At 37.7% G+C, this 24,217-nt stretch overlaps 1 protein-coding gene across 1 annotated transcript in view; it reads right to left on the bottom strand.

Annotated features, from left to right (window-relative positions):
• The window catches only part of FRMPD2 (FERM and PDZ domain containing 2), a 43,835-nt gene extending 19,920 nt beyond the window's left edge, over positions 1 to 23,915 (bottom strand). Inside the window, exons 1-4 of the mRNA XM_066324450.1 lie at positions 23,560 to 23,915; positions 14,150 to 14,278; positions 12,189 to 12,351; positions 525 to 675 (exon numbers count right to left, since the gene is read on the bottom strand). Coding sequence (XP_066180547.1) covers positions 525 to 675; positions 12,189 to 12,351; positions 14,150 to 14,273 — 438 coding nt within the window. The 5' untranslated portion in view covers positions 14,274 to 14,278; positions 23,560 to 23,915. The remainder of the gene's footprint in view (positions 1 to 524; positions 676 to 12,188; positions 12,352 to 14,149; positions 14,279 to 23,559) is intronic.
• Positions 23,916 to 24,217: the final 302 nt, after the last annotated feature.

Raw genomic sequence — 24,217 nt, 5'->3', positions numbered from 1 at the left:
ACATTTAAAGAAACATTATCCTTTCCATTTAACAGAGTCCTATCACAACTTAGCAACTAGAAATAGTCAATTAGGAGAACTGGGCACATTCACTGCTAGCCTATGCTTTCTGTCCAGACATGCACTGCAAAAAAAAAATTTAGGTCCTTTGAGCACCATTGGCTGGAAAATGTTTGGGTTAAGTGTCTCTGGAAATTTTTTTGCTGTTCTGAAGCTGCTGTCAAAGTGTTTGATGAAAACAGTCTGTATGGTATTTCATGCTTGCAGAAATCACATATGTAGGTCAGAGAGGGCTCAATTATCAGCTTTTGCATAATCTTTATGGACAATTGCTTTTAGTGCTTTCAGTTCTGACACCACAACTGGATCATGCCTAATTTGGAGTCTGTCAATTTAGAATACTCATCTAATAAGATGACTTAGTAGCTAATATACGTATCACTGTCAAACAAAAACTAGATGAGAAGCCCCTCTTTAGTGCTATTTACATTTTGAAATCAGCTTCTATGTTTTGCATCATTCACCTTTTCCTTCCTGTGGAACAAACATTTCTGTGATGCAGCAGCTGCTGAGTAGTCCTTTGCAGACACAGAGAAGGTGGAGCCCAAGCTCAGCAGGTTCTGTCGGCCGTTCTTCTGAGTTCCACCCGGGATTTCTTCTACAGCGCTCACTGACCTTTAAAGGAAATGTCATACTGAAAAAAATATATCACATGCAACCAACACAACACCAACTTGGGGACAGACAGCTTAAGGTACCATAACTACTGGAATACTATGAAGTCCAGGGCAATGTCTGTTACAAGCTCCTAAATGCTTCTTTACAGAAAAAGAGAAATAATTTAACAGGAGTAAATACTAGTGGTGTCCTTTATAGATAAATCTAAACTCTGCTTTGATTAAATAGAGTCAGTTTTGTTTCTTTTTTTTTCATTTGATGAGGCAGATCCAGCTGGTTTAAATTTGGTGAAGCCAAAAGGCAAAGAGTGTAGCTCCACTCCCTTCTGGGAATTCTACAGGATGAAGCAAATTCCTCATTTATTATTTTATCAAGAAAAAAGCTTCAGAAAACCTTAATATTTGTTGTTACATTATGCAAAATTTTCCAGGAATGTGAACTAAATTATGTGAATACTAATTCATTAGGATAAATTAATGTCCTAGGGAACTGAGGGAATTTTCAATTTAATTTAAAAAAAGGTTTGTGAAGTCTCAGATATGAAAGCTGTCTTTGTACTATATTTTTAATGCAGAAATAATGGTGGTATCCATGTGAGCAGATGTGTATCCTTAGAATAAACTTCAAATATACTATGTACTCAATTAACAAATAATGATCATGTGGTTCAGGAGGGGTTTCATTGAGGTGGAATTTTGTTAATTACATTTTTTCAACAAAAGCCAAAGATACATGGAAGCTTTTCCATTATTCTAAAGTTTAATCTTTTTCCTTTGCACATTGCAGACTTACTTCAGGAAACTATTCAAGGAATTTCTAAAAGTTTTTAACAAATTAACTGGAGTAGTTTCTCATCTCTTCTGATGAGTATCCAATAACAGGGAATGTGGGAGTGGTTCAAAGCTACAGTAGGTGGGGTTCAGAGATGATGTTAGGAACCATTTCTTTACTTAGAAAGGGATCAAACACTGGAACAGGCTTCCTAGAGAGATGGTCACTGGTTCAGGCCTGTCAGTTTTTAAGAGGCATTTGACATGCCCTTAATAACATGCTTTAACTTTCGGTCAGCCCTGAAGTGATCAGTCAGTTGGACTAGACAATTATTCTGAGTCTCTTCCAACTCTTCTCTTCTCTTCTCTTCTCTTCTCTTCTCTTCTCTTCTCTTCTCTTCTCTTCTCTTCTCTTCTCTTCTCTTCTCTTCTCTTCTCTTCTCTTCTCTTCTCTTCTCTTCTCTTCTCTTCTCTTCTCTCTTCTCTTCTCTTCTCTTCTCTTCTCTTCTCTTCTCTTCTCTTCTCTTCTCTTCTCTTCTCTTCTCTTCTCTTCTCTTCTCTTCTCTTCTCTTCTCTTCTCTTCTTCTTCTTTCATATAAGAAATGTGCCTCAAAATTACCTGAAGTGACCTTTGTGAGCAGAAAGATATTATTAGCTCAAAATTCAAGGTTCTTTGTTAAGAAAGCTTTCTTTTCCTGTGGAAAACACTTCCTGTTAGGTGAGAGATGCCAGATTTGACAGTTGTGTCTTCTTTAGATATAGACCAGAGCCTTGCTTACAAGATTCACTTTGTGACAATGTAAATTATGTTAACTGGGCTGCCTACAGAATGAGCATGATGATATTGGTAATCTTTATATTTAGTAAACCCATCACTAATTTTTGTGATGGTTGTACTCCTACATGGGAAACTGGTGTAATTTCAACTCCAAAGTAATTTCAACTCCACTGCTGTCAACTCCACTTGTAATAGGATGGTGACTGTGGTAGAAATTCAGCTGCAGATGCTTACAACCAGGAGTGGGGTTTGTAGTCCTTGAAGTTCTATGGGAAACAGATTGCTGGAAATTTGGAGAACAGAGATTGCCTTTCAGCAGAGGAAGGAAACTTATTCTTGGCAGCATGATTTTAGATCAACCATATTATCATATCCAGCTTGATAGTCAGAGGCATGGCAATTGCTCTGAAGTACTCAGTAAATAAATCTTCTCTTACTCATATAACTGCTAGATATATGATGCATATATAAATGTCTGTGAGCACACATATAAATGCACGTATGTGTAGTCAGACAAGTAGACAGAGACTTCTTGACAAAAGCAGCCACTATCCTGCAATCTGCTTGTAGATCTCTCTCGTTGCAGTTTTACAGGTGTACTGGGATATCTCATATTGCCCAGATTATCGTGGCTGATTTCTCAGGAAGTTCAAACTGTTTACTCAGGACACATTTAATTGGGAGTTGATCTAAATTGAGCATTTCCTGTGGGTCTCAATTATTTGTGTCATGGTTAAAAGAAGAAACTCCTGTTTAACTGGGTCAAGAACCCAATTTAAATGGGATGTCTGTAGGGATTACATGGTGCTTAACTATGGGATTCTGGTCTTCGTGGTGCCTAGAGGCTGGCAGTACTTTTATCTCTTTTTTGTTTGGAAACAACCATGATTGTCACTGCACTGTGCTAACACCCAGTCTAGAAAACTCTTGTTTGGCAGCAGTGGTGCTTGCCTGGCTTTAGAACAGGAGTCAGTGTCACTTGTACACTTCTCAGGTTTCTTTGTCAATGTCTACAGGGCTGCTGGCCATGCCATGGCTGAAACGAGGCTAATCCTCCTGACAGAGCAGGGGTCTTTACTGCTTGTGTCCCTGGGTTACCTGTAACTCTCCAGCCAAGCGGCAGTGCAGGGCTGGATATGACTGATACAAGTTGAGAAAAATCAATCTAAGGTCTGAGATGGAAATGCAAATCAAAATTATACATTATATACATGGTTGGACATAACCACTCCAGAACACATAAGGTGTGACAGAACTTTAAAGTAACATCAAGGCAAAATCTGAATGTGGAGAAATAAGGACTCTGACAGAATGCCTTGATGGGGAAAGCAATGACTATTCATACCTTTTCAACAGATTTTTCCCTTCATAAAATTATTTAATTATTAAGTTTAGAAAAAGACCTCTAAGATCATCAAATCTATCCTTTCACAGTCTCTGTGGAGCAGCTTCCCAGTTCTTTCAGTCGCAGAGGACTAGTGCTGCTTCCTTGCCTGGTGGAGACACAGCTGGAGACAGCTGTTCCTGGAGGCCTGTGGCATCTGGCAGGACACAGTGGTGCAGAGTAAATGTGGAAATCCTGAATTTGCTTGTTTTGTATGGATTGTTCAGGGCCCAAGTTCCATTTCACCAGAGCTTTTGGACTGTTCCACTTGGAACTAAACCAAGTCTAGGTGAATATTACTTATTTATTGTCAATAAGAGAATAACATGTATTTATTAAGTTACTTACTCTATATGAATGGTATCTATTATCAATAGGCTTAGATGGCAATTCAGGCATTTTCTGATACTTGCGTTGCCACACTAGTTGCTGGCTTCACTTGGTTATAAAACAGCTTCTATCTTGTAAAAATCTGAATTGAATTTACCTGTTTATGAAGAGCTTGTAGCTACTTTGTGTTCTTGACCCACTAAGTGTGGTGTCACATGATCTCTGTGTCTCTGGAACTCTCCCTGAAATAAATACAGGAAATTTTAAAATTCAAGTGATAGTAGCAGCACTCAGCATCACATGTTGGGAAGGTTACAACAGGGAAGAAATTTAGACTGGCAACTTCCTCTCTTGTGTCCTCACTTGGACATGATAAATGGCTACTTAATAAGGTTAATGAATACTACACCAGCAGTATTCCCAGTTCCCTAGTTATTTTTACTTCCTCTTCATAACACTTTATGTGAATGTAATTTAGAAAACAGCTATGTAGGTACAATGGCTGTCATTTCCATCTGTATGGTAATTTGTGAAACAGCTTTTTCTCTTCAGAAATTATGCTGAATTTTTGTTCTTCTATTTTCAGGCATCATATGGGTGAAAAAAGCCATGAAAATTCTCTGGCTTAAATAAGAGTAAAATACAAAATTAACGAAATGAAAATTATTGTATCTATTCCACTGGTCACTTGCTATGTTAAATATATTGTGAACGTTTTTACATCATAAAAACATGGTGGGAATAGTGGATGGTTTGTGGGTCCTTAGCAAATAAAGATTGTATTGTTTTTCACCTTCAATCATCTCTGTTGCTACAGAATGGACAGGTTTTGCTTTGTCCAAATACATGAAGGGTGAAATTTAGAGACAGAACCAGAGAGTGTTATGCAAGTTCTACGAATGTTTCTTGTATCAGCAGAGATGTTTGAAATCTTTAGGGAATCTTCTGGGAAGGGTGAGAAGATTATATTTTTCTTCACTTGGATCACTTCATTGATCTTGTTTGGAGAATTGCATATCACACTATTGCATAAGCAGAATGATAAAGGTGGTAAGATCATGCACTACACCCTGAGATTTCACTCTGAATTCCAACATGAAAACGTGACACTGAATTCTAGTGTACCAACCAACCAACTGCAATTTTATAACCTAGAAAATCTACAGTCACATTGCTAAAATAAGCATAAACATGTGGGGTTTCTTCAAGCTGCAGATGGTAGTGACAAAATGTGAGATTTGAGATAAGCTAGTTACCAAAGTTAAGATTCAATCCTGTGTTCTGAAACTGCATGCTTTTTAATGAGGAAACCTTATAAAATTCTCTGCTTGCCCTGTGGTTTTCACGTAATTGGAAAAATATATTTTGAAAAACAGATAAAATTTCCCTTAGTCTTTCTATATCAGCTGTTACGGCAGTGGGACAACTTGGCTACTTTCAGTGACCAGACTGTCATGCTTTGATCACAAATCCAACACACACCTGGCATTAAATTAACGTGTATTCTTCAAAGAAGTTGATCCTGTAGACTTACTATATGTTAAAGGAGCTTCTAAAGTACAGTTTTGATAGATATATTGATCTCTTGATAATGGTGCTCTACTAGATGGTAATATTTATTTTCAGACAGGAATGCTTTTTTAAAAACTATTTTATGAAAGAATGTTTGTGACAAACAAACTCTCACATTCTGTGTTTACTCAGGTATTTTTAGAATTGTGTCTTATGAAGTCCTGAGTATGAACAGCTGTCAGTGTTTCAGTGGAGACTGACATACACAAAATCACTGGAATGAGCCTTTGTCAAGTTTATGACCAATATGTTTTTTAGTGCTTACAAATCAGGCTTCTGTTCTGAGTTTGCCCTCACTATGTGCAACTGTGTATGTGACTGACACGTATGCATCACTCAGGGAGCAGCTGCAATCTCAGGTTTTTATTGCTGCTGGTTTTGACTGCAATTCTGGAACTTTGGAAAAGCACCTTGCAGGAGAAGAGCATTAGCATGAGTAACTTCACCTTCCTCATCCTTGGGCTGAGGGCTTAGGAGTGGCAGGCTGTGACATGATGGGGTTTGGTTTTTTTCCAGGATGTGCCCAATTCCTGAATTATGTCCTCACAGAACATTCACTCTTAGCTATTATTTATAGATTCAACTGATTTCAGAGCTGACATCTTGACATTGCCATTTGCATTTGTGGGATAGCCACACCTTTTCTGTGTCAAGACCCCGTGTGCTAAAAAGATAATGTCAGGTTTTGTGATCTGCTGAACAGCTTTACCTGGCAAAGGGAGCATGAAGCAAAACAAAAGGTGATGGGGCTACATGATAAGTGTATAGCTTTACAGTAGGAGACAAGTGGAAAAGAATCTGATATAAAAGTATCTTTCTCCTCTACAACTTAGCACAAATACGCCTCCCAAGTCACGTAACCACAAGTTGCATAGGATTACCTATCACTTGGTACACTTCAGGAGACAAAAGAGGTGAATACATATTCGCAAACATAATCTTTTATAAAAATCTTACCTCTCCTGTGCCCTCGGTTAGACAGTATCAAAGATGTACTTTCAGAAATACTATTAGAGTCACTATAATCCACAGAGAGCTGTCTGTAATCTTCTGTTGACTGACTATAGTTCATTAATCTGGACCCTTTGTCTGGAAACAGAAAGGAAATGTGGTGAATCATATACTTTGATTATAAATCATTGTATTTGCATGTTAAGATAAATAACATCTGGATCGGCTAATTTATATATAGTCCACATTCTTCTGTCTTCTAACCCTGACTCCAATTCCTTAAAGACTGAGAAAAGTTTGGTAACTTAGTTCTATTACTTTCATAATCATATTCTGACCAAAGCTGGTTTTCATAATTCTCAACTATTACATGTAAAGCATACCTAATACATTAATTCTGTTCTACACGTTTAACTGCAAAGTTGCATAGTGCAGATAACCTGCAAAGTTATTACTCCTTCAAGTGAGGTCCAAAACCTTGAGCTATAACTTGTTCTTTCTGTGTGCAGGATGGACAATGCCCAGACAGAATCCACTACCAGAGTCAGATGCAGAAATTCCATTAAGGCGTCATCCTAATTCATTAGGATGTACATATTTTTCTTGCACACTGACTTTACTTGGTTTGCATTCTCTCTTGTCCTTTTACAGAACCTCTGAAGCATAATTTTTATTCAAAAATGAAGAAACGGAATTCTGTTTTGCAAAGTGTGGCTCACACATTTTCACTGTCAATGACACCCTAACTCATTGAAGTCCTTTGGCTAGTGTAAGTCAAGTGACCTGAACCACTGGCAAATACAGAGATCACACCAGAGACACAATGCCTAGAATCAGTGTAAAGGAGCTGGCAGGAATTTGTGGCTAATATAGGGATGAAGATGGGGCTATTCCTTTTGGCAGCAGCAGAATTTCTACCTACTTTCACAAGTGTGAATCTACAAGCTCAGTTCTTGAGCAAGTGAACCAATATGGCTTGAGGGGTAGTTTGTCTGTAAGTTTGCAAAATAATCTCCTTTTCTTATAACCAATGATATGTAATAGAAATGTTCCAGATGTATTTAAGTCTGTTTTTGATTCTAGCTGATTTCAAGGAGCATATGTGTGATTTGCTGAACAGGAATTGTATTGCTCATATACTTAATGTTGAGCATATCCCAAAAAAAAGTCCTGTATAGCTTGGGCCAGCTTTCCCCTTGCCCCCAAATCAGAGATCTCTGTCAAAGTGAACAGTACAGTGTAGATACTAGAAAAAAGAAAAAGTAATAGAATTACTCTGAGGGATAATAAATCTTGATCTTAGTCAGATGAAATAAAAAAATTGGTATATACCGGTTTATTTATATAGTGAGCAGGATTTGGCCTTGAAATCATTCCAGCAATTAATTTATAAAATATCTTTTGTATAAAGAAATTAAACTAAAATCAAAAAAGAAACCACAAATCTTTGCTTGAGTAATCAAATAGGAGAGATTAATTCCTTAATGGCAGGAGGATAACCTCACAGAATCCCACCTTCAAAAATACACTGGAATATACAAAGTACAAAGTCAGTTTTGACAGGAGAGGATTTTATATGCACAGGTTTTATGCCAAGTGCTCTAAGAATCAAATCTGTGCAAGCTGATTTGTTATCATTGCTTCACAGCCCTGAGACTATGTCCTTTGTGGAAATAAGGAAAAAGAAACATCACTGACTTGCCTCAGTGTCTTTCTATTATGAAGTAATTTATATGTAAAGCATTAACTCTCCTATCCAGCAGTACATGTAATGACTACTGCAGAAAATTAAACTATCCATCTGCCTTGGGAAAGACACAGAAAAGGGTGTCCGTATCCTTATTAGAGAGTTCAGATTATAAATCTTTTTTTACCTTGGTGAAAATTCATCTGGGATGACAGTGTTGAGGTATCTGATGTTTTTTCATGTAGTCTTTTCCTTATCACATGACTTCTGTTCAGCTGAGAGGCTGTGCTCTCTTCGGTGACCACCTGCTCTGTCTGGAAGGCAGGAATATTGAAAGTCAATGTCATATGATATGTGAACTTCAGACTCTCACAGTGAAGTGATCCTTGCCCTCTGGCTGTCAGAGGCTGCTGATTTGCTTTGTATAAGCAACTTAATTTTCTCAGATTAACACAAAGCGGGACTGAATATGTTGGCTCTGTTACAGTAGCAAAGAGAGTAAGAAAGAGTGCAAGGGAAAAATTATACTCAGAATCTTAATGAATACTGGTTGAGAACAATAAAATTCTGGTGTATTTTCTTCCACTGTGATTCAGCTTATCAACAAAAATGGTTTTTGATATTTCAAACTTTGAATAAACTTATGTACTTGTTTATTCAGACCTCATATGGCCAGGACTGATTGCACAGCAAATATTCAGTTCCACATTCCACCCAAAGACGATGAATTAATTTCCTAACATGATTAAATAAGATTTCTTTGAATCTCATGAGGAAAGTCTGAAACCAGAGTGGCAAAGGAGAAATCTTTACTGTTGTGTAAAGTCCTTTCCTTTGGCGAATATTGGGTCTCTGTAAAGGTCATGATTGCTTCAGTACTAACCAAAGAGATTAAGATACTGTAAGTACAAAAGCTTGATTGCTTCTCAGGAGCATAGAAACGGTGTGTGAGAGAGCTGAATTCCTTTATTTGCTTCTACATGCGCCCACACAATTTCCTGCCTAGAAATTTAAAACCAAATCTCACTTCCTTAATCCATACAAGCATTAATTTCAGCAATCACTCACTTGTGTCCCCTGTTGCTGTGCACCTCTTGCATCACAGAAAAGGAGATGATTGGAGTATGAGAGTAGTACCTACCTCGCTCACACTTCCCACTGCAAACTGAACCATTTTCTTTATGTAGAATTTTGCTGGTAAGGAAGCAGATTCCTTCTGATGTGCTTCACATGCTTCCAGAATGGATTCAGGAGGAAGTCTTCTATGTGGCAGATCTTCACACAGTGTCAGCAAGAGTGTATGTAGTTGGTCACTCAGCTGGAGGGACTGAGTCAAAATAGAGATACTGTTAAATGACATCTCCCAGGGGACTGAAATCCTGTGCAGACTGGGACCAGGAATTTCTGAAAGTCTTTCAGTCTGGGTGAGAAACATGCACTGAATTTCTTTAGACTTTGGGAAAATTCCAGACAAGCAGCGTAACAGCACTGAATGAACCTCTGGGGATATCCAGGATAGCCTTGGAGGGAATTGACATCTCCAAGAATGATTGTCGGCCCAATTAGGGGCTTCTTGGTGACAGACAAATCAGTTTGCTCCAGAGCTTTGTTAATTAGACTGTGAATCAAAGATTCATGGGAGTAAGATATGTGGTAGCATTAGTTTCAAAAAGTGAGAAGTTACACCAGCCAAAACTGTTGTCATAGAGACCAGATACATATATTTTAAGGCCATTTAGCTTATAAAGCTTTTTCTCTTAGAATGTGAAAGGGAGGTTAAATCTACTAGAAGCCTGTGCTCTCCAAATTGAGAACAAACAACCAGAAGCATCAATATAGATATGAAGCAAAATGTATGTTACAAGTTTTTTAAAGGATTCTGGGTAAGTAAGAAATTTATAATTTCAGCTAGCAGAGATACTGATGGAATTTCCTCAGAAACAAGGGAAGTTATTCAGTTTTATTCTTCCATCTCATTTTTGAAAAAGCACAAAAATGTTCCCAGCACCATAATCATGCCAAAATGATGTTTTTGTTTAAGTCCTGTCTATCTTAGAATAATAGAATCATTGAATATTTTAGGTGGAAAAAGACCTTTAACATCATTGAGTGCAGTCATAAACCTAACACTGGCAAGTCCACCACTGAGTGGTCCCACATGTCCCAAAGTGCTACAACTATCCATCTTTTAAATACCTCCAGGGATAACATTCAACTACTTCCCTGGGTAGTTTGTTCCTAATTGTCCTGGAATAAATAATCTTCACCTCTAAAATCAAGGTATAATTCATCTTAAGAGGAACAATTCTGGTTTTCAAAGAAACAGAAGGGAAAAAAAAGAGAAAGGAAAGATGAGCTCCAACTAAATTCCCTAATTTGTTTGAACTGGTATTTTTGGTGAAGCTCAGACCTTGACACAAGCTCTTCAATTCTTTTCTAGGTCCAAAACACTAAGCCCCTCTTAGTGATACTTCAGACTATGCCTCTCATTCTTTGAACCTACCAGAATAAAAGAAAACAAAAATATTTGTGTTACTGGCCTGGTTTGGAGGAACCTGGTAATCTGCTGACCAATAGAGGGTCATTCCTAAGGAATACACCAGCATCTGTCAAAACAGAAAAGGAAACCCTGTGTGAAATCAATACTTAGTAAAGAAAAGCCTCATACTAGACACACTACCTTTTTGTGGTTTTGGTCACAAAATGGCAGAAGTCACACAGGTGATTTTTTAAAAAAACTAAACCAAATGTATCTAAAATAAAATAGTGACTCTTAGCTTATGGTTGCATGCAATTAGTGATGCCTTTTCCTGGTCTTAAAAAATGGAGAGCAGGACATGGTTAAGGGATAAGGGGCTTTGACCTCAGTATTTAATAATGGTGCACCATTTTGTCACGGTGGGATGCGCTGCAGTGTTCCCACACGATAGGTCACATATACAATTTACAGACCTTACAAATCAGCAGATCCAACAAGGATGCCCCAGGGGAAGGCCTGGATGAATGGCGTGATGTCCTCCCATCTGAGGAATTCCCCCTGGATGGGCCAAATCTCTGGTTTACAGGATGTGTTCTAGAGAAGACCTTGATTTCCCAAGGTAGTGTAGGGCTTTCCAGCCTCCTATTATGAGGCCTTCTAGATGTTTGGTGTCCTGGGTTAACAAAATACTAGGACTATGCTAAGCTATCAGACTTAAGGAATTACAGGTATGAATGCTAGGAATACTGAGGATACACAGAAGTTATACAAAAGGTATACAAAAGAAAAGGAAAAAAAATCATCTTGGCATCATTACTACTGTTCAGCTTGAGGGGCTGAGCCAGGCTGCCCTCTGTTCAATGATGCCAGGAGTAGGAAAAGAAATTTGAATTCCTTTCCTAATTTTGAAGCTCTCCCATTGCTGATTAAAATTCTCCCCTATCTGTGGGACTGACTAGCTGTTATATGCAGGAAAATAATTACTGGAATAAGGCTGCCTATTCCACAGCTTCATTTTCCTGCCTAGTGTCTAAGTGGTCAGTTATGTGGGAATCTGAAAATACTGTGTTCTGCCTGAGGTGAATATGTGGTCTGAGTGGTATCTAAAGCTTTTAGGTGTCTGAATGTTGTATTTTACTGTCTTTTCAGAGAGACTCATTTGTCAGAGAGAAGAAAAATAAATTGTTAACAAAGCTGAACATATTTCTGACTTCCTTGGACTGCTTCCACCCTGATTGTTCAGATACTACAGTCCTGCCACTTCTGGGATTACAATTACCATATATCTGCTTGAACACCATTTCATAGAAATATTCTTCCTTTGTGTGTGCCTTTACAAATAATACATTTCTGCAGGCCTGTGGGACTGATGTTCAAAATTGATTTTGATGTTGACATGCATGCTAACCCAATGGCAAAGCTGCAAGATATATGTAAATCTTTCTAACTCTAGCCTAATTTGATTAGTTTTATTAGAAATGGGATATGACTGGTATATTGCATTAAAACCCACAAGCTTGTCCTCAAGAGGTGCTGTCAAGATGCACTTTGCAATGTACCTCACCTTTGTTAGTCCAAAGTGCTGGTTTTTACTTGGGCGGTGGAGCAATTCTGGTGGACTGAAAGGGGCAGCTTCTGTCTGAGATGCATTGTTTTGGAAGAACAAATTTCCTTCAGCAGACAGTAGTACTGACCATGGGCAAATCACACAGATGGCAAGGTCTGAAAAATGTTGAAGTAGATAAAGGAGATCTTAGAGTTGAATTCACTGCACTCAGAAAATCATATTTCTGGCATCTCCCCTGTATAACCAAACTCATCACTGGAGATGTCCCCAGAATGACTTGCCTGACTGGCGGCCTTATTGGTCCTGACCCACAGACTGAATTTCCAGCCTGACCTCAGACCTGCCTTATCACTGTGGCCTTGCCTGGTGATTGCTGGGCTCACTGACCATGGTTGCCTTCAGCTAGCATTCTCTTTTGCTCCTTCCATGTTTTCTGTAGAGTTGTATGCAAATACAAGTCACACATGGCAGGAAGCTTGTCTGTTTTAGGAACTGCCAGCCAGCTTTTACTTCAGCCTAGCAGTGAATACCTGGCCTTCTGTAGTGCTGGCCAGCCAACAAGTGCCATTCCTGCCTAACCTGGCAGTGCCCCAGCACACCAGGAATATTCTATAGCAAGTGGTGCTGACCATCATGAGATCTGGCATGATTGATTACATCATGCAAAGCCCAGCAAATGTGGCAGTATTAGCTTTGAAAAGAGGCTGATTCCAGAAACAGTATGGCTGCAATTAAAAGATGTGGAGAGATATGCCTTACTCAACTGGGATAATGCTGTTCAGAGTCAGGTAACCTTCCCTGTGCTCCAAGAATCTGGAGTATTGTGGACTCAGCTTCAGAATGACTCCAGTTTGGCATCACTTCTGGACCTGAGCTCTCTAAAGACAAGTTTTAGCAGCCTTACAGCTGCCCTATAGTCCAGCTGGGTTGTACATCTCTACTGCTTCCTGATTTAGTTTTCATGTTCTGATACAGTAAATTGATCTGGTGCAGCATAGGGAACATAGGCTGATTTTTTTTAACTTAGTTTTGTTTAGTCAGCAATCAAAAGAGCAGTGTCAGCTTAGTGTCTGGCACAGATTCAATAGACGGACCTGTGCTGAACCTACCGAGGTGGGTATCTTTGTGCTTCACTCCTTTGCACATTTCTGATGCTTGTATTTCCTGGGCTATTCTATCCGCCTGTTACACCAGTTAATAGAGAGCTGATGGTACAGTCAACTTGCTATAGTGTTCCAGCCCATTAAAAACTGGTTGGTAATGAATTTGCACTCCTCCAGCTATAGTAGAAGTTACACATCACTTGTTTTTCTATTTTGTATTTTGATTCTACATGCTTATGAGGTAAGAACACATCTCATCCATTCTCCCCTCAAAAGGAATACCTATTCACATAAACAGTTCTCAAAATGTGACAGGTTGCTCAGCTGTGCTCTCTTGTTGTTGCTCAGTTGTGCTTTGTGCTCTCTCAAGCTGGCCTGCTTGGCAAGCAATCATCATAATGATAAGTCACATTATTATCATCAAGGATAAAATTCTCTTACTAGCTGAATGAAGAGCCATGTGGATTTGCCTGTCCTTCTCAATCAGTCCATGAAGGACATGAGCCTAGCTGGCACTGCACTTTCTCTGGGTGCATGTTATTCAGACTTTAGGAAGTACTCTTCTGTCTGCATATAGTTGTACTTAAATTAATTACTGCCTGGTGTTTAATTGGGGGGGGGAGGGGGAGGGAAATGCGCCAAAACTGTGTGAAGACCTTCTGTGTAGGTAAAGCAATCTGCATGTAATCCCAGCAGCATGGAAAGATTTCTCACTTTTTTTAGAAATATGCTATTACTGCCATTAGGGTTTTTTATCTCCCCCCACCCCCACAAACAAACAACTCAAAAAAATAACTCAAGAATTAATTTCCAGCCGTAAGAACTCTAAAAAAGATACCTTTCACCTCACCTTTGTGAAGATCCTCCAGAAGCTGCATTGTGGACAGGTAGAGGAGTGCCCATATTTCTTCTTCCTCCAAAGGGCTTCCTTTTGCCCACAGGACCTCGGCCAATGTCACACAGGAACTGCTCATGCCTGCTGCAGTAGACACTGGATTTTTGGCACACTAAAGTTGCTCAAGAAAAACCCCTCTGATTATACCTGTACCCTTGTCTCACAGTAAGAAATATTTTGTGAACCACCCTGCTTTTTTTTTGTTTAGAATAGGTAGGAATTATTTATCCCTGTGTTAATCTGGGTAAATAAAGGGGACTGAATTGACTTCCTGCAATGTTTTTGAGCCCTTTTACTTATAATTTGAAGCCAGTTATAAGATTCTGTGGAGCAAATAGTTTTTATTCAGGAGGGCCTTCATGAATATGTGCTCTTCAGATTTTGTGTTTATTTGAATGACAGGTGATTGATTTTGCTGCTTAATTGGATATTCTTGCCTATAAAAACATGAAAGAATTTATCTAAGAAAAAACAAAGACAATGCAAAAGATATACCCTGTAACATGAAAAGTTTATAAACAGTGCAACAAAGCAATTAAATTTCATTCATTGCTCAGCAGATTGAATCAGATTCACCAGTAAAAGCTGGTAAATTCTCTTACTGAGTTCATTGATGAGAGATTTTCTTGCTCACATGTCTTAGACTCAGTGCTTACAGTTTATCCCTTCCAATATACATATAAACTTGCTTTGTTTTGCTAAGCCAAATTAAAACATGACTCTTTTTCTTTGAATAGCAATTTAGTGGTTCCCAGCACACTGTCCTGACAAGTACATAAGACCTGGCCCACTGCAGAAGGATGTAGGTCCACACACTCACCTTGTTTTGTCTCAGTTGCAACATAGGATCAGATCTTTTAGACAAAGGCACTCTATAATGAATCATAATTTCACATCCTACCTACTGGAAAAGTATATTTGTAATCCCAGCCAACCAGAAACTGACTTGTGACTTGAAGTATCATGGCTGCTTTTCCTTCAAATGTTTTGTCATGCTAAATATTCTCAAAAAAGGCTATGCTCTTCATAATTGCATCTGATCTTCCCATCTAATGAGTTTTAGGTTTCTGTAATTTACTAATCTAATCACAGCTGCTCTAGTCAACACATCAGTAAGGAAAACTGAATCCAAATTACAAATTTCCTAAAACTTTTTGAGCAGCTTTTGCTATTACTCTCCTCTAACAGCCTCACAGGGTCATTAGATGCTGTCTAAATAGAGGAATAATGAGAAAAGTTAGAAGTGATCCATTTACTGATTTGAAGTTTTAACATTGTAGACCTGCAAGTGAGGAAACTATAGCCTATGATGCTGTTGTCTTGTATAGGATTGCAAACACCACTGTAAAATGAGTTCACTCACAGCCTGAGGACAGATCTTGCCCCCCCAAAATTCTTCACTCTCTGTACACAGCCCACTTACTGCCACCTTTTGCTCTCTGCCCGCAATAGAGCTCCTTGTGTCTTACAGCTGATTGCTTTGCCAGCTTCCCGTTCATTATGGAGTCTTCAAGGGGTCACTGCAAGAGCATTACAGTGTCCTGTAGGGCCAACTCCTTTCTGATTAATAGACTGCTGAGACTTTGCTTCATGGGGTCTTGTCCTGGCTCGCTGGCTTGCAAACAAGGAATCACAACATAGGAAGAATGATCCACTGTTGCAACCACTACATGGTTATAGACCAACCTAGTGACATTTTAAATGGAACCAGAGTCCTAATTTTAGTCTCTGTAGCTTCAAAGGGCAGTAAAGCTTCTTACAAACCTAACCTTAATTAGAAGAGACAGACAAATCTTCTTAATCTAAGCCATCACTGTTTCTCTTGATAATAAATTACTGTGATAGCATTTCACTTAACCCTGTGGTACTGGGACTAAGCAATCAATTCACATCCCCAGAGCCAGAATCTGTGTGACTTCTCCATACAGGTAATCCATCAGACTGTACTTAGTGCTGTTTTATTTGAGACCATGCTGGGGGAAGGAGTACTGCATCCTCTGTTTCAGAGACAAGTGCTTATACCAAGTGATCTCAGTGCTGATATTTCTAACTATCTTAAGTTACTCAACAAGCAATTACAGCTTTATAGAACCAAAGTGAAATCAGCAGTTACACCAGAGAGGCTTAACTTTTGTAGTGAACTTCTTTTCTAAGAGTAAAAGTAACATCTCAGATCAATACTAAGTGTCAATTAAATGAATTCTGCTATCAATTATGTGCAAACTTCTTGAAAAATATTAGATTGTATGGCCATGGAAATCATAATCTCTTTAGCAATTTATTGCTTTAAATCAATGTGGAGTTAAGCAATGTGCTATTTTACAAGCAAATTAGCAGCTCGTTTTTAAACACTGTATCTTTACACTGTTTTTTTGACTTCTGATTTTCAAGACCAACATGATGTGATATTTAACAAAAATCAAACTGCGTGAATGCTTGGGGAAAATTTTATTGCCAGGCTATACTATGTGTATTATAAGAGAGTAAAAGTGATGCAAAGATACTATCATCATTGTAGCACTGTCCATATTCACGGTCCCTCAGTTTAGCAAAACCTGTGATCCAGAACCAAACAAACCTGACCTTCAAACAACCTATAACTCTTAAGACAAGGCAGACAAATGAGGAGGCAAGAAGGAAAATTGACAGCCAGTTTGCAAAAAGGGACTTTTTTCAGTAACACTACATATCAGGAAATGATGCTGGATCTGGTTGAGCCTGCAGGGGAAAATTAGAGCAGCAGAATGTAATCACCCACTTTAGAGTTTGGCCAGGATATAGAGGTTAATGTTTTTGTGACTGGAAAAAGTAGCAAAGAGCTTCCAGCCAATTTGTGTTTTGAGGTCAAAGGCTGATTTTGCTGATGTCTACAGAAGAAGATAATACCATCCAAATAAGCCTAAAATGTCCTCACTGTTCTAATCTTCACAACTCATTTATTAATTATGTGGGATCTCTAAAGAAAACAGAGTTTTCCCTACTCTTCTTGCATAGATATCAAAGGTTGCATTGGGATGAGGCTAACCCATTATTTTGCAAGCAACATCCACCTGTTTATCACACATTTTTTCTAAATAATTCAATTTTGGTACATTTTGTTTTATCATATGTGCAAGTTTTTGTCCATTGAAAGCTGGAGTCAATGAAAGAAATTTAATTTATCATGAAACTAAATGACCTACAGCTTCGCATCTGAATTTGGCACTTAGCAACAATTGTGCATAAGTAATTTCATACGGCAAGGTCACTTTATTTTATCTGGCAGTCTTATTTAGTAAAATGTAAAGGAGCAATGTGTTTTTGGTCAATCTTCATCTTTACTTTTGCTATTTTGTTTACTGCGTAAAGAAAGAAAAAGAGCTAGAAACTATTACTTTTGTAGGAAAACTGACCTTCCCTTATCAAAGGCAGTCAATTGCATTAAATATCCTCAGGAAGAATGGGTCAGCTGGATTTCTAACTACATGACAGCCCTTTTCATTCCCACTTCTCAGAGGGAATTTACTGGGGAGTAGGTTCAGCTGTACAATAAGTTTTATGGCATAAAAGTCAATCCATTATTTGGATGATGGTGAAAAAATATGAAAGGAGATCATAGGACACACCAGTGAAGAAGATGATGAAGGAGAAATCACATTTAGTTTTTGAAAATATGGAGTCAAGTTTCTTTCTAGTCTACTTGTAAAGGCATGAAGCAAGAACAGATTTGTCCCATCTGGACATCCTGAAGAACAACTGGAAATGAGAACTTCGGTAAAATAGTTTGTGTATAAATACAACAACAGCAATTACAGCAACAATGACAAAGGATTAATCTTGGTAGGATTCAAGCATTCTGTGAACTGGAAAAGCCTCTGTCAAATCAGAAAGGCCTTTCAGTTTTTACTGCCTGGAAGCTGTTCATGCAGAGGTCTTATCTCTCGTGTGACTGAACTTCCAGTTCTGCTTCATTGCTCTGTGTGCGTATATTGCAAAATACCTATCTGTAAACTTAACCAACTCTTAATTTGCTGGAAGGTGTAAGCAAATGTTAAATTTGTAAATAATTCTTTCTGGGAAGGCCTATTTATGGTTTGAACATATATGCCCATAACAGCCCCACTATTAGAGGTGACTAATTGATTTTGACAAGAGTGAGCCACTTAAGTAGGTGCTCTGAAAGACCTGAGAGGTTGCTAACATTGGCCACTAACCTCACTAAAAGTGTTGATGTGTACTGACAGAAAAGTGAGAGGGACTTGGAGTGTAACTTCTTCCATTTGCACCACGAAAATTCTCTGCTCATAACAGTCTGTGGAAGCTGGCATAAACCCACTACACTTGAACACATATGGAGTTGGCTAATACTGATTTTGCTTAATTTACCTGCACTGCCTCAATATCCATCAGTCATTTTCAAAGGACACACTGATAAAACTACACACAAGTCTATAAAGAGATGGTCTTTAGGCGTCTTTCTCTAGATACAGTATTTTCCTTAGCCTCCTATCCCTTTCATCTGCTGTACTCCAATTTCTCAGCTATGTTAGCGGTCTCTTTTAGGACTCGGGTGCTACCTGATAGTCTAAAAGCATCTTCTGTAAACAAATGGCCAAACTCCAGGGAGCTCAATCCTCAGAATAGCTAGAAGTGGAACTTCTTGTATTGGTGGCAACAAGATGCAGTGGGGGAAAACCTCCTGAAAGAAGAGAATTAGCCACAGGACCTCAGGTGCTCGTCAGCAAGACTTCAAACAATCTGCTCTCAAGAGCAGGAAATATGGGATCTAGAAGCGACACTTTTCTAGGATGTTGGAGGGCTAATAGACTGATTTTAAGTACTGAAAAGGGGTCCATAGAGACAGATTAACAAGAAAGACTTGCTAATTCTGAAAGATCTTTTAAAATGAAAGGTTACAAGGAAAATGCATTTTCAGTCAGCATCCTTTTATCCTTTTACTTGACCTGTGTGCTGGACAACACACAGTGGGTTAATTACATATCAAGTAATGTAATTTCTGACCATACCCAGGTGAGGACCTTGACCAAGATAAAATCAGCCTGGCTATCGTAGCTCTTGTTTTTTCTTTGTGATTCTCCACATCAAAGATTAATAACTGATAGTAACACATTGCTTTGAAATGCTTTATATTTAAGAGAAGGGATAAATTTGTATCTTTACATGTTTATGATGCAAAAGTTCAGAAACTTCATCAAAAGGGGCTGAAAATTCATGGAGGAATAGATGTAAATTAAAAGACAAATAATATCTCACTAAGGGAAGAAAAAGCATTGTTTAATATCAAGTATTCCAAATACGCTAAGAAAAGTTCTTGCAGCCTATCTCAAGACTGGCTGCATAATAGATCAAATTTGGAATACAAAATTAGGAGAACTAAAAATGGGATTGAGCTATATTTTGAAATAATCTGTGTTAATTTCAAAGTAAATTTACAGAATTTATGAACAACCTGTCCTGAGTCTTTTCTGTAGTCACCAACAGAGAAGGAATGATGCATCAATCTCACTGCCTTTGACTCCTCTGAGTCATGGTGGCAGGAACAGTATTTGGCATGAACCTGCATTCAGTAGGAGGTATCTCCAGGAAAATACTTAACTGATCTCCTTTGTGCTCTTAAGAATCATAGAGTTATAAAAATGAATGTAGATACAATTTTGAAATCTAAAATTATCCTAGTGCACATACAGATTAAATGTTTGATATAGATAATAGTTCTGAATTAAAATGCGAAGATATGACTGCTTTTTATAAAGGTGCTAGATTATTCCATAGTACATATGTATTAATCTGGTTCTGGGTCTCCACAGACAGTTTGGGATCAGTGAAATAATTTTGCTGCACTCCAGTGTCTACACTGAAATATTCCTAAATGAACACTTGTCACATGAAGATCACAATCCTTTGTTGCTCAAAGCTTCATGTTTTGCATCTTAAAAAAACACCAAACACTAAAAAAAACAACCCAAATCCTGTAAATTCGAATACTGTATTGAGATTTTGAGATATGTTAGTCTCCAAAATACTTAGGTAGCTGGAAGATTCTGAAGAATCAATGAAAGCTGTGACCAGACTGCAAGTGACAACTCTAAATCTTTTTTGCTTTTCCTCTAATTCTTAACAACCCACAAAACTGTAACATGAAGGAAGAAAGAAAATGATCACATCAGCCTGTAACAGTGAGCTTTGAATAGGGTCTGATTACATCTATTCTGTTGATGATTATTCTGATTTAATACTTCAGGTTGTATTCTGTTCTTGAAGAACAGTGTTCTTCCATAAAAAAAGTCAAAGTTATAAAAATAAAGTATAGAAATAATGTACTAAGAAATGACAACTAAATATATTTGGTTTATAGGCAATATTCATCTAAAGCATATAAAATTGAAAAATCCAAGCAAATTCTTAAAATATATTTAAATATAGTTCAAATTGAATTAGGGTAATTTAACTGCTTGTTGCTATCACCAAATTGTTACTGATACTCTTAGGCAAAATACAGAAAAAACTGTACTGAAAATAAATGTAATATTTTAAGTATCTCAATTACAAAGTGTACATATTTTAGAGAAATTAAAAAGGAAATACTTTGGGAACAGAAAAAGTCTGCCTTGCATACTTTAGACTTTCCTAAAAGCCCACATTAAACTCTGAGCCTCTTCGTATATAACACATGTTGGGCCAAATCCAGCAACCCTTTTATATATTTAAAGGGTTCTGGATACATGCTATCATTCATGATATGGTTTTTAGCTAGATACATAACCACAGTAACTGGATAAAGAACCTGAATATTTTCTAATTCTTTTATTTAATTACAACCTACTGCTTCTCCATCAAATGACAACAAATTTTAACTATATGAAAAGTTTGAAAGAACTAAAAGGAGCACATCTTTTGAAAATTATAGTTTGAAATTAATTTACATCCTAACCTTATTTATTCACAAATATTTCTTATACAAATTTTATACTCTGATTCACTGTAAACATGTTGTCATATTTTGGAAAGAATACCCTATATTCCTCATGCCAGAGAGATGAATCTCATTAAATATGAAATTTAACTTTCTGAAATATGGGCTGGAAATGTCTGGGTTTGTAATTGGAATAAACACTTAAAAGGCCATTAAAAACTTCTGTTCAAATAAAGTACAGGCAGAGCCAAATATGCAAACAATGACAAGTCAATAAGGGAGTTGCCTTGTTGCTAAAGCATGACCTTGCCTTAGAAAGATTGTGTCCCAGAAATTATAGCTGAAATGAAACAGCCTTTGTTATATGGTATTTTTTCACTTTCTGTTGTAAATTATTTTATTTTCTTTCTAGAAACAGGTGCTTAAATCAATAGGAGAATTAACCAGACTGTTGCAATTTATTCAGCACTGAAGGGAGATAAAATTTCACTGCTACAGAGAGATGAATTTCTTTTTTAGTAATTCATAAACTTCACAGGAGATGGGCCAGTCTCTAAACAGTCTGATCTTTGAAGGAGAGAGTTGAAATCTAGTTCTTGAATAGTGTAGTTATGTGCCTCTCTGTAGGGAATTTCATGAGCTGGCTGGTAAAGGTGCTGGAAGTTTCACTTTATTACAAGACCTATGGACTTTGGTCCTTAAAGACACAAAATATTATTGATACCAAAAGAAAATTTAGAAAATCCCAGCATCCTACAAAATCTTATAGGGTCAAATTCCTATTTCCTCTCTAGTTCTAAAGGAACCTACCAGTGAATTTCAGAGGAAAATATTACACTGCAGTTTGCAAGTAAGTATTCTTTCAATAGAAGTGCCTAAAAACATCTCACTGGATAACTGCAGTCAGAAGAAAGTGGTGCTATGTTCATCTTTGCTAAGTGTATACGCCCTTCCTCCTCTGCCCTGGTTGATGCCAGATGCCAAGGACCTCACAGAATATCTGTCTATGATAGACAGTTATTGCCTCTAAAGTAGCTCGTTCTACTTTTCTTTGCTTTTTTTCATGCACTTGTCATAAAAGCTCGTTCTACAAGGGAGTAGACCACACTGGTGGCCCAGAACTAAACTTAATACATCTAATGAATTATCCACATTATTCTAGCACTTCAGAGATAGAAGCTTCAAAGCCATGCTCTCTGTTACTGCAGAGCCAGAAATAGTAGGCCAGTGGAACTCAAGCACCATGGAAATGTTTCTCTTTTATATTTTTTGATTTATGTCCTTTTTAAGGCATTATGTAATTCTCTGAAATGAGACAGCGTTGTGCCAGACACAGGAACAGGGAATGAAGGGTCAGATGATATGCTGATGCTGAGGTTAATAGGTAGCACCACAACACAAGTAAAAGAACTTGAGCAGGCTGTATATCAGCTTCTTCAGGTCCCAAAGGAAAATGTAGTCCTAAATGAAAGAGCTAAGATTTTAGCTCATATTGTCCAATCTTCTCAAAGTCTCTCCATAGCTTTTCGCAGCTAATCCTGTTGTAGTCTTGAGTTCTGACATTTACACCTTTGCTTGCAGAAGAGAGATACACAAAGCTTCTGATTTTGATTCTGATGCTGACTGGTTCTGTTACTTAAGAACGACTCAGTCTTTTATTTTACAGCATCACTGAGGACAATGCGGTTTCCCATCATTAATAAAACACTTTAGATGTAAATAGTTAATGATCAGTATTTGTATTCCTCTGGAATCTACATCTATAAATTTCTAGATCAGTAATGATTATGAAGCCTTCCATAAAATGAGGTTGCTTTTACTTTAGAAACTGCAAACTGTAATGCAGGGACTTGCTAAAAACATTGGAGAGCACTAGAGAAGAAATTAGGAAAGCAGTTTCTTAATTGAGAGTCTTTAGTCACAAGTTGTAATCACTGGAAATCTTTCTGCTGTTTGGAGTTCAGTGCTCTTTCCAAAATAATAGTACTTAGTACAAATCCATGGAAAAATAATGTACTTTAACATGTTTTCCAGAATCATGTCAACTGTGTTATGCAAATGAAGACTTATCCTTGCCATAAGAGCTGAAACACTTTAGCGCCTTCTACTTCTTTGCCTTCAACAGACAACAAGATTATGCTGAGGTACCCTGTTTTTTAACAGTGCAGTTCTATTGTAGGTGAATATTTCTAACTCCCAAAGAAGGCAGGAGGAACTGAGCACTGACATTCTAGATGACAATCCAGCCAGCTCTGTATTATCATTTCTCATACAAACAAACAGCCTTCTAATCAGAATTAGCTAATGATTTAAGAGAAATGAAATTATGTTTAAGGTAAAAAACCCAAACAACAAGGTAAATATTACATACTGCTATACAAAGCCAAGAAGATGAGTGATTTAATACTTATTTAATTGATAATGAGCTTAAGAGAAATATGTAAGAACCTACCTGTACAAGTTGGACAGATGCTGCATCCAGAATAGTCTGTTATCTTCTATATTTTTGCCCAATAATGATTGTCTAGACCATAATAGTTGTAAATATGACATTAAACATATTCATGACTTGCTTGGACTTCTGTTTCTTGTTTTTTCTCTCTTACCTTCTCTCTTCTCTCTTTCCTTCCTCCTTTCTTCCTTTCTTACTACTGCTTTGTTTGTATCTTGTAACTAAGCACTGTGTGTTCTGGCAAGTGGCTAAGCAAGTAAACAGTGAGGTTCCTTCTCTTACTTGCCAGCCAAACCTAGCAGCTCCTGGTTTGAAGTTGAGGGCAATGTCATGTTTGCTAAAGCTCATTACACTCCTCCTTTTTTTTTTTTTTTTCTTTTTTTTTTCTTTTTTTTTTTTTTTCCCTTTCTTTCTTTTTTCTTTTCTTTTTTTAGTTTTTTTTTTTTTTTTCCTGGTGGTTCACTTGCCAGGTAATGAGAGTCAGCTTTTAGGAGGTGGCTCAGTATAAATCTCTGGCTCCGTCGACTTACAAGGACTCAATTGGATTACCTGACGCACACGGGAGCATTAGGTCTAAACCCCCCTAGACTGATGTCACTTTCAGCCCCTGGCCAATCCTGGGAGCAACAGCACAACCAACACAGAGACTGATGGTCTG

This window comes from Sylvia atricapilla, chromosome 8, assembly GCF_009819655.1.
Source record: "Sylvia atricapilla isolate bSylAtr1 chromosome 8, bSylAtr1.pri, whole genome shotgun sequence".
NCBI classification, from domain to species: Eukaryota; Metazoa; Chordata; class Aves; order Passeriformes; family Sylviidae; genus Sylvia; species Sylvia atricapilla.
Note: the sequence above shows the minus strand (reverse complement) of the source record. Positions and strands in the feature narration are given on the sequence as shown.